At 36.1% G+C, this 16,404-nt stretch overlaps 1 protein-coding gene across 1 annotated transcript in view; it reads right to left on the reverse strand.

Moving 5' to 3' along the window:
- Positions 1-230: 230 nt before the first annotated feature.
- LOC125283367 (potassium/sodium hyperpolarization-activated cyclic nucleotide-gated channel 1-like) overlaps positions 231-16,404 on the reverse strand; it is a 48,610-nt gene continuing 32,436 nt past the window's right edge. Inside the window, exons 2-3 of the mRNA XM_057312389.1 lie at positions 1,004-1,427; positions 231-284 (exon numbers count right to left, since the gene is read on the reverse strand). Coding sequence (XP_057168372.1) covers positions 231-284; positions 1,004-1,427 — 478 coding nt within the window. The remainder of the gene's footprint in view (positions 285-1,003; positions 1,428-16,404) is intronic.

The following is a 16,404-nucleotide window of genomic DNA, read 5'->3' on the forward strand; positions in this document are numbered from 1 at the left end:
CATTTCTGTAGTGAGTAAAGGAATAATCAATCTATTGCCAGTATATTGTTTTCATCAGCCCAGGTTTAGGCACTCTAAGCCTTTTTGATCCTCATTTTTATGCAAACAATAAAATTCAGGTTATAATTAATTTCAAAAACTAGACTTAGAAGGAAAATAAAGTCAGAAAGGTTATGAAGCAGACTCTGGAATGAGGGACATAAACTCCTTTGCTCGGTGATGTGGTACATTTAACTCAGATCTTCTGAAACTCCAGTTGGCTGAGCTCTTTTACGTCCCACCAACTGTGTAAGAACAACAGATGCCCTCTTCAGCAAAATACTGGCCAGATTCATTATATTTATTCACTGTACTATTTGTGTTTTCTATGTAATAATTTCCCTCCTGGGTATGCTGTTTTTCAGTACTTTGCAATGAATTAATAGGGACAAATTATAAGAAATAATTATAGGCAAAGCATAACACTGAGCAAAATTATTATGCTAAAATCAGTCTTTACATATACAATTGGAAATACTTTTTAAAAGACTGTGTTCTTCAAATGCAAACTCTCTGAAATTTCAATATTAGAGGAAACATAAACCAGATTATCTCATAGAACTAATGATACAAGCTAGATTAGCTATCAGAGCCTACACATCTTTGTCAAAGATGGTACTTGATGTATTCATATTAAATAAAAAGAAACTTCCCACGGTAGAAGAGGGATTGCATTGGTTAGGATAAACATTTGTTGATTAAAGTGGATTTGTTTTTTAAAAGAGACTTACTTGGCATAAAAAGATTGTTTTACAATCACTATTTTTTTCAGTTGATTCAAAGCCCATATTGACCATATCTTTGAAGATACAAATATATCACTTTTGCACCAAAAGGAATAAATAGAATTTTTCTTCTTGAATTTCATAAAACTCATTATACATAGCACAGGTGTTCATCGTAAAAGTTATAGTTAACAATCTCATGCTATAGTGGCTTTAAAGAAGTAAAAGATATGTCTTACCTCTTCCCACTGATGTATGTATCTAATTAACCTTGAAAGTCGTAATAAACGCAAGAGACTGAGAATTTTTGTAAATCTCACAATGCGAAGTGCCCTGGCTGTCTTGTAAACTTCGGAATCCATTCCTTTTTCTACAATGAGAAAGATATAATCCACTGGGATTGATGAGATGAAGTCAACCACAAACCAGCTTTTTAAATAATTCATCTTGATCACTTTCGGGTCCAGGATGATTTCAGAACTGTCTTCATTGACAGTGCCAGTCCTAAAATTCATTATCAGGTCCAAAAGGAAAACTGTATCTGATGCCACATTGAAAATAATCCATGGTGTTGTTGTTTGTTCTGTAAAGAATGTGATTCCAACTGGTATGATGACCAGGTTTCCAACCATCATTATAAGCATTATTAAATCCCAATAAAACCTACAACAAATAAAAAAATCAGATCAGATTTTAAGATACAGACAATAACCATTCTTCCCCTTCATCATCAAAAAAAAATTACTGACTTATGGTTAAATAAATGAGTGAAACAGCAAAGTGTTTGCTTTGTAATAAGGTAACTCCTTCAATGGTTATAAATTTAAATCTAAGTAAAATGAATATATTTCTAAAGCAAAGCATTGTGTTTATAGAATCCTAAAAAGTATTTGATATAAAGGTTACTGAAATAAATTCAAGAACACTCATTCCCCCATTTATCTGACAAAAAAGCAAAGACAACCCCTTCATGTAATATAGATGGAAATAAAGGAGAAGTATCACACCAGAAGATCTACCTTAAAAAAAACATTTTTGGGAAGATTTTTTAGAGATGCTTTGAAGTACTTTATATGTCAAATTACCCATCAATCACCAATTAAAATAAATACTAAAATACTAAAAATACCGGTACACTAAAAATATTGGTACTATAAATTATCTCTCAGGGTACAGATTGGGTCAACCACAAATTGCAGGCTAGCCCATGGCTTCATAGCACTCCCAATATTTATGCTTTCTTCTTCTTTAGTTTGAAATGAGAAAACTAATTTTGTTCTGAGGCTGAAAAAAATTGAACAGACCACTCTAGATTTTGAACTAAACTCTATCCAAAATTCCCACTTTTATCACTGTTTCATTGAACAACTACTTTAAATATATTCCCACTATTTTCCCAAAGAATTCTTTCTTAAAATTTCTGATTTAATGTTCAACACATCTATGAGTACTAGCTACCTTTTGAAACATTCTTACCTTATATTAAAATTGGGAGAAAACCAATAAAATGTAGTATAGTATAATATAGTTAATAGAATATAACTAAATTCATTGAAGATGATTGTAATATTATTTTCATGCAGTTTATTTAAAGTTTAGTGCTACCATAGTGAACAGACTAGGTCACAGACTACTTATATTTGTTACAGTATACACTTAAAAAATGAAGAAGCAGATCAACTAGTACAACCCTATAATCATGAAATAGTCTCCAGAAACACGAGTTACTTCATCCTACTCATAGATACCCTCTTCTGGCAGTTTTGTTGTGTAAATGATGTAAATTTCTTTTTTTTTTTTTTCAGATTTTATTTATTTGAGAGGGAGAGAGACAGTATGAGTGCAGGGTAAGGGCACAGAAAGAGGAAGAGGCAGACTCCCCATGCAGAGCTCAACATGGGGCTCAATCCCAGGACCCTAAGATCATGACTAGAGCCGAAGTTAGACACTTAATGGACTGAGGCACCCAGGTGCCCCAATGATGTAAATTTCCATGACAGAAATATCTGTTAACCAAGATCTCTTTGTTTTACATTACTTCTCCTACTTACACTACTTGGGCTATATTTTGATAAGGTATACAATTGCATAAACCTTTCAAAGTTACTATCATCCCTGGTTATGAATGACTTGGGGTAAAACTAGTTGCCTTCTCTCCCCTTGTCTCCACCCCCCAGGATTATGTAAAAAGTAAATGTTTCTCATTTTGAAAATTTCACCAGTCTTTTTATCAAAACGTACCTGCGTAGTTATGGACAAGTATATAAATACCCATGTCACTCATACATCATGCACTGTCAATTTTAGTGACATATTTTCTCTTTTAATGGAAATGCAAAACGTGCCATTTAATACACCAAGGACAGAGGAGAGATGCAGAGGAGATCCGATATTGTAATAGCTCTTTCACAAAAAGTGACGTCACCAAACTCTAAAATGAAACCATGTGTGCCCTGAGGATTTTCACTTTTCTGGACACTCTTATCCGTCACTTCTGTGAGCTCATCTCTCTGCCCTCCCCTTGAAGGCTGCCATTCCCCTGGGTGTCACACGTAGTCCTTCTCTCTTCTATTCTACTCACGCTCTTTGAGCAATATTATATACTCATCTGCATCTTTATGATTAATTCATAACTGATGACTCCAAAAGCTCCACCTCTGGTCCATTCCTGTCTTCTAAGCCTCCCAACCTCCTCATCAGCAGCCTATTGAATCTATCCCCATGCAAATCTCACACTCACGTCACAGCAGGCATATGCTCAAACGCATCATCTCCCCTCTCGTATAGATTTCTCACATGTTCCCTATGCCAGGGAATGGAACAACTCTATACCTTATTTGCAAGCCAGAAACCCTGGAGCAATCCTAGAAAACTCCTGGCCTTAAATCTACTCACTCTCACATTCGGAGCAATCACCACGACTGTTTGGTTCGAACACCTACATAGAAGTTGTATTCATCCATTTGCCCTTTACAATTCCCACTGCAACTATCTTCAACCAGAAATTCTTACCAGTTGTTTAATTTGGAGACAAGTCATTTAAATTCTCTAATCCTAAATTTTCTCATCTGTAAAATGAAGATTATTATAGAACCAAATGTGTAGAGTTTTATAGATTAAATCAAATAATATATGCAAATCATATATCCTAGCATATAACAAATTATGGCACACAACGCTGGTGGCCTACTTAGTACTCATTTACCTTTCCTTACCAAAAGAAAAACAATTTTGTGGGGAGCAGCCAGAAGCCCACTGAAAAAATACTCACTTTTACAGACATCCTTATATTTTTCTCATTAAGACAGAAGATATTTTTAAAGAAAAAAAAAAACCATATTCTATCCCTCTTACTCAAAAGAAATGAAGAAGATAAAGTGCCATCTATTCATTGTTGGAGCAGTAATTTTTATCACATCATAGGTTTTTATTAGTGGTACTTAATACAGTCTGAAGCCATCAGAAATCTCATTATCAATATAAAGCTCCATTAAATCTTATAATTTCCTTTTAAAGTATCACTGACTCTATTTTACAGACATAAACACAGATCTTGTTATAGACTTTGCATAATATAACACTTTCTTCAGTTAACATGGATTCATTCCTTATCTAGCCAAGGAAAATACAGTTGTCACCCACTCTAAAAGTATGATATAACTTCTGTTTTTTAAGCAAAGAATATGTTGCTGAAAACTGACCTCATGAGACTCTCTTGCCTACCTGCCCACAAGTTTCTTTTCTTGACTCTTTGCTCTGAAAGTGTCTCTTGAATACGCAGGGTCACTCTTCTTCTTAATTTTTAATTTCTAAGTCTTATACATGTCATTATGGAATAGTCTTTCCTATTCATTCCTCTTTCTATTCTCACTGTTATCTAGTTTGGGCAGAACTTGTTCTTGCTTAGAATAGCTCAAGTCTCCTGTCTATGGAATATGACCAGTTTTACCCATCAGTCCCAGAGCAACTTATCTAACACATAACTTCCCAGGTCAAAAACCATCATTGACTCTTTTAATTAAGTAAAAATAACTCAGCCTGATTTTCAAGGCACTCTATAATATAGCCTCCTCCTCCCTTCCCAGCCTCCTCTTGAACACTGTACGGCAAGAACATCATATCTTAGGCAAGAGAGTACCTACTCTTACCTTGCCATCATGCTCACCTAGGTAAACGTACAGGAGATACAGTTTCTTCCAGTCTATTTATTCATTTTCCTATTAGCACTCGACCTACCCTTGAAGCCTTGTTCTGACACTGAGTTTCTTAGTTGTTTTTTGTTTTAGCAACCCCCAGAGCAATATACATTTTCAGCATGCTTCTTATTTTATTTTTCCTTTTGTTACTGATCACTTATTTTTGTTTCTTCCATCGTTCCTGGATTTAAGTTCTTTTTAAAATTTTATTAAGTTTTTAATTTTAATTCCAGTATAGTTAACATACAATGTTATATTAGTTTCAGGTGTACAATATAGTGATGCAACAATTCTATACAGTGCTCATGGATATAAGTTCTTTGAAATTCAAAACTGTATTTTTATCTTCTGTTTAACTTCTACAGTAATGTAGACAATATCTAGGACAACAAATGCTAAGAAGATATATTAATTGAATTTTTAATGGAAACATACACTTCAGTGGGTGTATTTTAAAAAATCCTTTTTAATAAGACAAGTCACTACTGCAGTAAATAATTTCTTAACTTATTCTTTATATAACTCTGGATTTTTACTAATTGAGGGTTTTTATAACATAGAAGACATTGTAAAAAATTAAAAAGGAAAAAAGAGATTAGGAATATGTTCTGAGGTTAAACAGCCTGAAAACAAAGCAGTTTTGGATTTGACACTTGGTTTGGTATATTATAAAATTCATCTCCTTCTATTCATCCTGCTTTAAAGAGGCAATATTTATAAATGATCTTGGCTGGACTTTAAAGGCAGACTAGTGTTCAAATCCCAGTTCCACTAGCTCTGTGGGTATGGGCAAGGTATTTAACTGCCATGAACTTCAATTTTCTTCTACTACTCCGAGTTTCTCTGCAGGAAGACTGCATGCAATTATGTATGCAAAGTGTAGAGTACAGAGCCTGTTATACACAAAGCTTCTCTGAAAAACCAGCAAAGCAGAGAGGGCACTGACTGGGAAGCAACAGTCTTGACAATTACAGTAATTACCTAGGTAACCATTTTTACCTTATATTGAAAGTGGATAAAATAGACAAAATAAAATGGTATTTCAATTATAATTATGTATCACTAATAACTATAAGTTTAATTACTAATAAAACAATTACTTTTCATAGACAAATTATTTTTTATGTTAAGAATCCATTTCCCCCCTATAAGTTTTTAGAAGAGAAAAAGTAGCATTGTAAAGACTGGTCCATGATATTAAACTCTGAGGAATTGAAAATTAAATCATGCTTCTTTCTTTCTGTCTGTCTTTCTTTCTTTCTACCCACTTGCATACTTCTAAGGCTTAGGGTAAATAAAGATAACCCCCACTGCCCTAACAAGAGTTCCCATGATCCCTCAGGTTTTCCTACTCCCTTATAATAGCTACACTAGTTGAAATAATCTGATGCCAAATATTTCTTACTTAAAGCCTTAAATTTAAAAACTACCATGTTTTGCTACTGGAGGTGCTTGCCTTTAAATCTGTCTAAATACTGAATGAAAGATTCTCTTCTCCCCCTTTCTGATGAAATAAATATTTTTGTTAAGTGGAATGGAAGAGAAAACTCCTGGTTAAATCCTTGAAATGATGCCAGATTTATGTGGCCACTATTTTACCTGCAGTAAATATAGTACCATCAGAGGCGATTCACCGCATCAAATCTCCAGTAGCCAATACCTGAACTCCGATCTGAGGGGTTCTCAGACATCCTTCGTCACTTTACAAACCTCACTCTTTACAGACTACTCATATTGGGGTTGATGTTTTATAGGACATATGCCTTTTCTAAGCCTTGCAAAGAAGTTTTCTTGAGCAGGTCTGTTATCTGATCTAATGCCTTAATGCCCTGCAAGGCCACATTTATTGTCTATGGGGAGTGTGGAGTGAAGGGATCAGAAAACACAGACAATTCAAATAGAGGCAATTTGAAATGAAAATACACTAGTTTTCTTAATCCTAACTGTAGGAAAGTTTAGCCTACGTTTTGGACAAAACTGAGTTAAACTGTATTTGAAGACATTTAGATGTTTTAAGTAAACACAGCAATTTACCCAATGAAAACATGAGATGGGTAGGAGGTATATTACATTTTCGCTAATCTTATTTATTAAAGTGAGCTAATGGGATGGAAATTTAATTCCTACAAAGGTATTAAGATCTGTACCAATCCAGGCAAAAGCAAACATGTTTTTCCACCTCCCCGTTCTGCAACTGCGCTTCTCCATTGTGTGTTAATCTTCTCAGTGCCAACATTAATGGCCTCATTTTGGCCCACTGACTCTTGTTCACAGCATTTTACAACTTCCGACTATTCACTTTTCCTACTTGAAACTCTCTCAAACGTTCGGTTTCTATGATTCTGCATTTTTGTAGTGCCTCACTCATAGTTATATTCTAGCAGAAATTTATTTTCCTCAACCTTTACCTGACTCCTCTTCTTCCTCCTTTAAAGTAGGCATTCTCCGTGATCATCTCACTCAGCTTCTCAGCCCTCCATCACTCTTTCCTTTGGTCTCATCAACCCCCAAATGCTAATATGTGAACATAGTATGTCAATGTAACTAATATGTTAACGTAAGTGGTTCTCAAATCTGGCCTTAAGTTCCGAGATAGAGTTATGCATTTCTAACTATACGCACCATCATTAGTCTCAATGGAACAGCCATGTCAACGGGGCTAAATCCTAGCCAATTAACCTTATGGCCCCAAAATAATTCTCCTGATATTTTTATTTCTATTTATTATAGCATAACATAGCAGCTGCTGCTTTTTTTTCTTCTTTTTCTTCTTCTTTTCATTCTTACTTTCTTTCAGCTAGCCACTAGGCATAAAACTTAAAAATTATCCCTGACTACTCCGTCAGCCCAGTTCTGGCATTTGATCATTTGCCCAGCCTTATTAATCCTTCTAAGACAATAGTTTTCATATTCAGCTTTTTGTTTTGTTCCATTGCCAACATTCTTTATGAAGTTTTTATTACATCACTATTCTGCTTACTAATTTTCCTGTTTCTACCTGCCCTAGTAAATTACTTCCTATTTATATCCAGGCTTTCCTATTGCTTGCAAAACGAAATGCAATCATTCAAAATTCTCTAGTGTGTCCCAATTCTATATCTTGAAGCTTATCTTTTTTTTGTTCATATATGGTCCTCAGCTAAATTTAAAAATACTGTTTTCCAGACTCTCTGTGTTTGCCACTGCCCAACAAATGCCTGGATTTCCTTCTCCCAAAACCCAAAATCAACCTCTATATTTCCCTCAGTAACTACAGTGGTCAAATTAAACGCCAGTATTCTCTTTTATCCAATCCCCAGCCCAGCTGGGGTTCATCTCCCTGCCTCTAACTCTTATCTCAATTTCTCTATGCAATTGTCAGCATTTGAGAGTACCTACTAATGAACAGTGAGTATTTTACAAAATACGGTGTCAATAATAATTTGATAGACCATTTAATAAACAATGTCTGAAAATACTGCTCTTATGCTTCTTTCTAGCAAAACTATATGCCAATCTTCTTTATACTTAAATTGCCCACCAAACAGTATACATACTTCTGATTTCCCAATGATCAAATCCAAATTAATCACGTTTATGTTAAGGAGGGATTATTACAACATTATAAGATTTTAATTAAAGCAAATGACCATTTGTTCCTTTAGGTGGTTTGGAAATTAAACATTTATTTATCCATGAGTGGTAGAATTATGATGCATATTTTTTAACTATTCTAATTTTCTTGTTTTAGACAACAGGAAGAAAGATGTCACTCAGGGTATTTTCATTATGTCATTCAAATTTATTTCAGGGGAAGGCCACAACTTTCATTCTAGTGAATCAAAACACCTGTCTACTCCTAATTGTCACACATGAAATATTATTTCTATAAATCTATACAACTTTACTCAAAAGGTACAAAATGGGGAACGAACTACCTGAAGATTAAGTAGTTCTACACTGCAGTTTTCTATCCTTATGGTATCATAGAGATAGATTATCCATAAAACAAAAATTCTTAATTATAAAAGGTGAGTACAAAATGTATAAAACAGCTCCTATTACTTAACTTAAAAAAGTCCAATCTAAAACTACTCCTTCGCTTCTTGGTATTTCCATTTGATTTACCATAAAGTGATTCTTAAAATTTTTATTCCCCACTGTGACTCTCGGCACTTCATTCCTTTAAGGAAAGTAAAAATATTGTCAGTGGTCTTGTCAACTAAAATGTGTTCTAGCGCCATTCACTCTAGTGTAAAATTCATTGTTAACATCTATTTTTTTTTAACTCTTTCCAAGGACAGACTAAAAGAAACTCCATATTAACATCTTACCAAAAGATAGTCCCATGACACTTTTACTTTGAAGCTCAGTTAAGAGATCCTAAGAGATTCTCAAGGACAGAGAACAAGCAGGGTTGATGGAGGGAGGTGAGTGGGGGTTGGGCTAGATGGGTGGAGATGGGTAATAAGAAGGGCGCATGATGTGATGAGGACTGGGTGTTATATGTAAGAGATGAATCACTGAATTCTACTCCTGAAACCAATACTGCACTATATGTTAACTAACTAGAATTTAAGTAAAAATTTGGAAAGAAAAAAAAGGGAAAAAAGAGTAAGTGCAATAAATACAAAGCAACTGCAAAAAAAAAAAGACAGCTCCTAAGGGCTTTACATTTGCTGACATACTTTCATCCATCCACTGTGAAATTCTGAAAAGAAGGAGATGAGTGAATTCTTTCATCTAAATACATCACTAATTTAAAGTTTATTCAAGTTAGAGGTTTTAATTTCAGAATAATTCTTCCCTCATTGCTACCACAATCTTCCCACCACATTGCTTTTGTTTTCAAATTGTCAGGTTTATCTTTCTTGTCACTGATAATATAGGTCACTTCCCTATGTTTATTGTTACTCTGCAAATCCCAACAAACCCTTATCCTCTTTGCTCATGCCTAAGCTGCCAAAGCCACACAAATCTTTTGCATTATTGCTCCAGCTTGAGGTTATGATGGAAGGTTCAAAATCAGTATCAAAGCACATTATTGTGTGCCCAAGTCTGCAAAATGTTTACATTTAATGGAAGTTTTTGAATGTGTTCAAGATCCTGATTTCTGTATATAATAATTTACCTCATTGAGTATTAAAAAGGAAAGCAGCATCAGGGCAATGAAGTATAAACAACATTTATAATAGGCGTTTTGTGAACATTGTCTCATTTGATACTCATAACAATCAAAGAGGTTGGCGGCATTATCTTTAAGAGGAAACTGAAACCCATCCAACTAAGGGACATTCTTAAGTTTTTGCAGGGAAGAAATGAGTAAAACTGCTTTTGAACCCATGACCAATTTTCATGCTAATGCTCCTTCCACCATAGTCAATACTGAAATGAACCAAGGATTTAAGAGCAATATTAAAACAAAATAAAACAGAACTTTCCCACACTTAGTAGCACAGTAGGGCAGCATAGCCACACTTGACACCTGTCTTCATCAGTTACCTATCTGAAATGAAAACAAAATTGTTTTCACAAGGGAAGTGCCAAGCTCTTAAGGGGAGTAGACTATGGTGCTGCAGGTATGGCCCCACGGCTGGCCTTTGGTTTCTGTGCCTTTCAATACAGAAGCCATTGAGAGTTTACCTACATTCCCAGAGAATAAACATGATAGTTCATCTGTCCCTTTCCCCATGCAGTAATATACATCTTCTAAATTGCCTATTTCAAAGGTGATTTCTGAATCTTTCTGCTTTGGCCTGCAAAGATATCTCACTAGTGAGTGTATAAACTAAAGTCAATTCAGATGCTCTAAAGGCAAAAAGCATTTGTAAAGCAAAAGTCAAATTTAGTACCAAATATTTTCTCCAGATGGTTACATTATAATAATCCCAACAAATATTCATTGGCTACCTTCTACATAGTAGATATTATGCTAAGCACTGAGAAATGCAAACATAAACTATATACAAATTCTGATCTCAAGAACTTCCAATCTAATAGGAAAATGAAAACGTGTACTTAAGATAGGAGAAAGTTCAAGGCATGTTCATAAATGGTATAATATAAGTACTCTGGTTTTCCAAGAGAAAAACAATTGGTCATCCATTTTAAAAAGTACTATTGGGGCGCCTGGGTGGCACAGCGGTTTAGCGTCTGCCTTCGGCTCAGGGCGTGATCCCGGTGTTATGGGATCGAGCCCCATATCAGGCTCCTCCGCTATGAGCCTGCTTCTTCCTCTCCCACTCCCCCTGCTTGTGTTCCCTCTCTCGCTGGCTGTCTCTGTCTCTGTCGAATAAATAAATAAAATCTTAAAAAAAAAAAAGTACTATTATTAAAGAAATTCAAAGCAAGCATTTGTTGAGGAGGTCCTGAGGTTGTATTTTATTCACAGCACAAACAAATTTATCAACAAATACGTGCTGCTCCCTAAGCTTGTCGTGAAGCTTACAAAGAGAATTAGACACAGCCCAGTCCTCAAGAAAAGAAGGTCTAGGAAAGATAAACAATAGTATTTTCTAAAATAGTGTAAGTTCTATGATAGACCTATAAAAAAGAGCAAACCTACTGCACACCAAGGAGAGAGATCAAGTTTTCCTTGGGGGAAGGACAGAAGAATTGGGCAAGATTTCACAGAGTCAGTAATTGATACTTCATTTATACGACAGAAACTTGAGTTGGTGTGCACAATGCCACGTACATTCCCTGAGTACTAAAGCGGTGCCAGTTTGTAGGCTGCCACTAGGAAGACCAAGAGAAACAGACAAGGTAGAGTTAAAGGGATTAAATACCATGAAAACTATAAGGTCTGGTGGTGTATTTACATTTTTAATCAATGCTTTAGCTGTTATGAGATCAAACAAGTCCAAGGCTACATCAAGTATTTTCTCTTCATATATATATATACACATATATATTTTAAAGATTTTATTTATTTATTTGACAGAGAGAAAGACAGCCAGCGAGAGAGGGAACACAGGCAGGGGGAGTGGGAGAGGAACAAGCAGGCTCCCAGCGGAGGAGCCCGATGTGGGACTCGATCCCGGAACGCCAGGATCATGCCCTGAACCGAAGGCAGACGCTCAAGGACTAAGCTACCCAGGCGCCCCTCTCTTCATATATTTTTAAAAACCTTGTTTTTCCAATTAAAATGAGGACAGCCATAATCAAGGACAGCCAAGAATGTGATCAAATAAAAGCTCAATTAAAAGCATTACATTCTGCTTATAGTTATAAATTTCATAGTACCATATTTTCTTCAGAATACCTTTGGAAATAATCAAGATCTACTTATTTATTTTAGCAAACAACTTTTGAAGTTGAAAATTATTCATGTCCATGGATTTTAGGTTCTACATGGATAACAGAAATATTACTTCCATTTAGTTTATTTTTTTTCTCCCTGTAAATAATGATGCTATTTCATACTTGAATTACACAGGCAGCTGCGTGTTGTCTGAGGAGCGGAATGGGTGATGTGTCAGGGAAGAACATGCTTCTCCCAGGAGCGTATGTTCCCAGGTCTGTAACAAGTATCAAGGGTGTGTGGGCAGAGTAACATTTCCTGTGGAATATTTAAAAATTGAGGACCACGTTTCTTTAATTGTCTGGGTAATTCACACAAACACCTGGCCATATTTGAAGCAGAACTGCCAGTAGGAGAAATTTTCATTCCCCTACAAATGAATTGAATGAATACTCCACTTCGGTCCCCATATATGTATGTTTCTAAACAGCTGTAAGTAGAAATATGTTTGGCATCTCTTCTTTCATCCCTCCCCTCTTCATTCAGGGACACTTCCTAAATCTTTTTTTTCCCCCCCGCTTTAACAGACAATACATCCACGATAGGCTGTTGCTCCACAGATAACTGAATCCCAATAATAGGTGGGAGTTAACTTGAGCTTTTTCACGTAGCCCTGCACCCTACAAGAAATTTTAAAACTAACTATAAATTTATTGAATTCTGCAAGAGGTTTTTGTGATTTGTACATTTCAGCACATTTTTAAAAGATGCGGCTTCCACCTTCGGGTAAGTGACAGGTTGTAGTTTAGCTTCTTCAGTAGCTAAAAAAAGCGAGTAACAAAAACAGAAAACTTGTGAAGACATAAAATTTCCGAGTTTTTCTTGGTACCAGAGAGATAACTGGAAAAAAAAAAAAAAGACTCAAGAACTGAGCTTATGTATGTGCCAAAGACAGCAATTCTTGAAATAATTATTTTGTTGTGTTTTGAGATTACTAACTCAAAGGTCATTATTTCAAAACCCATACAGTGTTATATAATAACAAAAGAGTACGAGAAGTATCAACCTATAAAATATGTCCATGAGAATTAAATCATGCCAAAACTGTTGGCAATTTAAAATGGATGTAAACATCTTAATTTACATTCTTATCCAATCTTTCTGACCTTTTCTCTCGCTAATCCTCAACCTGCTCACAGAGCTTTATTCAGGCTAATCTAATTACTTGTCCTTTGTGCCTCCTTTTCTTAACTTCTTCTGCACAATTGCTCCCCGCAAGTGATTGGGATACACTTCATCCCTTTCTCCTCTTCTTTACCTTCTTTATCCTCTAGCACAATCCTAAGGTCCCTAAGCCACAGTCGCTCCTCTTTTTTCTCTGAACCTGTGTGGCACACGAACCTTAGAATGTATTAAGCCTAATCCAGGGGCAAGCAGGGGCATCGCCAAAATATCTTTTTGGGTGGGAGTGAGGGGGTGGCAAATTGGCGATGTGGAAAAGGGATTTAGAACTTGAGTAAAACTTTTTCCTTAGCCAGCATACTGCTTTTGCTTAGAGTTGTAATTGTTGGTCAATAAAAAAATAACAACATATCCTAAAGACACTTAGTCACACTTCATACAAGATTGCAAAAAATATTTGGGCGGGCACAAACTCTCACAAGCCTTCCCTTGGTATTTTTATGGAAGGCAATAACTACGCCTTATTGATGAATGAAGAAATAACCTCCACACGTGGCCAAGTGCCCCAGTCATACAGTTTCTAAGTACCTTGGTTTTTCCCTCATAACACACACACACACACACACACACACATGCTTTGTATTTTGATATGTAGGTGGACAATTTTTCTAAGGTCTATTTCTCCAACTACAGTAGATGTACTGTAGTCAGGAATCATGTGTCTTTCTACTTTTCACTGTATCTCCATTGTCTAATACAGTGTCCACAACTACAGTGAACTCTCTAAATACCTGTTGAATAAATGAATGCATGAACACCAAAGCCTTTAAGAAATAAGGCACTGTATTATAATTTCAGTATTAAGTATCTATCTCTTGAATATTTTTGTCTGTTCTGGGGACCTCAATATCATGAAAATGTGGACAAGCAGGAAGGTGCCCAGAAAAGAATAGGGGGGAAAGATGATTAAAGAAATGAAAAGCCCAACTTCTGAGAAAAGACTTAAAAAACTGAATACATAAAACTTAACTAGGTTAGGGGCACCTGGGTGGCACAGCGATTAAGCGTCTGCCTTCGGCTCAGGGCGTGATCCCGGCGTTATGGGATCGAGCCCCACATCAGGCTCCTCCGCTATGAGCCTGCTTCTTCCTCTCCCACTCCCCTTGCTTGTGTTCCCTCTCTTGCTGGCTGTCTCTATCTCTGTCAAATAAATAAATAAAAAATCTTTAAAAAAAAAAACTTAACTAGGTTAAATCTCTGAAGAAATGTGAACAGATTCTGCACATTCTTGTAATAAGGACTAATTTAGCCAGTAGAGTAAGAGGGTAGAGGAGGAGCCATGGAACCCATATTGGCTAGTCTAATAAACCCCAACTGCTTTCAAGAAGAGCTGCAGAGGGGAGTCATCAGAATATTTAGAAGGATATTTTTCAAACATCATGGTTCCCTGAGGTTACAGAGTGCTTGGTTTGAGATCTGGCCCTCAATCTTCCCAGGACCTATGCTGGTCCTGGGGAGTAGAAGCTGCCATTCTCATACTGTTTGCTAAACATCCAAGGGTTTATTGTAGTATTATTTACAATAGCCAAGGTATGGAAGCAACCTAAGTGTGTATTGATAGATAAATGGATAAAGATGTAGTGTGTGTATGTATGTATATGTATGTTTGGATATATAATATGGTATATATATGTGATATATATAATGGAATATTATGCAACATAAGAAAGGATGAGATCTTGTAATTTGTGACAATCCGGATGGACCTAGGGGATATTATGCTAAGTGAAATAAGTCAAACTGAGAAAGATAAATACCGTATGATTTCACTCATATGTGGAATCTAAAAAGCTGGTGTATCACAATTCCAGACTTCAAGCTTTATTACAAAGCTGTAATCATCAGGACAGTATACTACTGGCACAAAAACAGACACATGGACCAATGGAACAGAACAGAGAACCCAGAAATGGACCCTCAACTCTGTGGTCTGCTAATCTTCGACAAAGCAGGAAAGAATATCCAATGGGAAAAAAGACAGTCTCTTCAACAAATGGTGTTGGGAAAATTGGACAGCCACATGCAGAAGAATGAAACTGGACCATTTCCTTACACCATACACAAAAACAGACTCAAAATGGATGACAGACCTAAATGTCAGACAGGAATCCATCAAAATCCTAGAGGAGAACACAGGCAGCAACCTTTCTGACCTCAGCTGCAGCAACTCCTTGCTAGACAAGCTTCCAAAGGCAAGGGAAACAAAGGCAAAAATGAACTATTGGGACTTTATGGAGATAAAAGGCTTTTGCACAGCAAAGGAAACAGTCAACAAAACCAAAAGACAACTGACAGAATGGGAAAAGGTATTTGCAAATGTCTTCTCAGATAAAGAGAGTATCCAAAATCTATAAAGAACTTATCAAGCTCAACACCCAAAGAACAAATAATCCAATTAAGAAATGGGCAGAAGACACGAACAGACATTTCTCCAAAGAACACATCCAAACGGCCAACACACAAATGAAAAATGTTCCACATCACTTGGCATCAGGGAAATACAAATAAAAACCACACTAAGATACCACCTCACACCAGTCAGAATGGCTAAAATTAACAAGTCAGGAAATGACAGATGTTGGCGAGGATGCAGAGAAAGGGGAACCCTCTTGCACTGTTGATGGGAATGCAAGCTGGTGCAGCCACTCTGGAAAACAGTATGGAGGTTCCTCAAGAAGTTGTAAATAGAGCTACCCTACGACCCAACAATTGCACTACTGGGTATTTACCTCAAAGAGACAAATGTAGTGATCCAAAGGGGTACCTATGCCCCAATGTTTATAGCAGCAATGTCCACGATAGCCAACCTATGGAAAGAGCCCAGATGCCCATCGACAGATGAATGGATAAAGAAGATGTTGTATATATAAATACAATGGAATACTACTCAGCCATCAAAAAAACGAAATCTTGCCATTTGAAATGATGTGGATGTAACTAGAGGGTATTATGTTAGGTGAAATAAGTCAATCAGAGAAAG

Source organism: Ursus arctos, unplaced genomic scaffold, assembly GCF_023065955.2.
Source record: "Ursus arctos isolate Adak ecotype North America unplaced genomic scaffold, UrsArc2.0 scaffold_15, whole genome shotgun sequence".
In the NCBI taxonomy this organism is placed as follows: Eukaryota; Metazoa; Chordata; class Mammalia; order Carnivora; family Ursidae; genus Ursus; species Ursus arctos.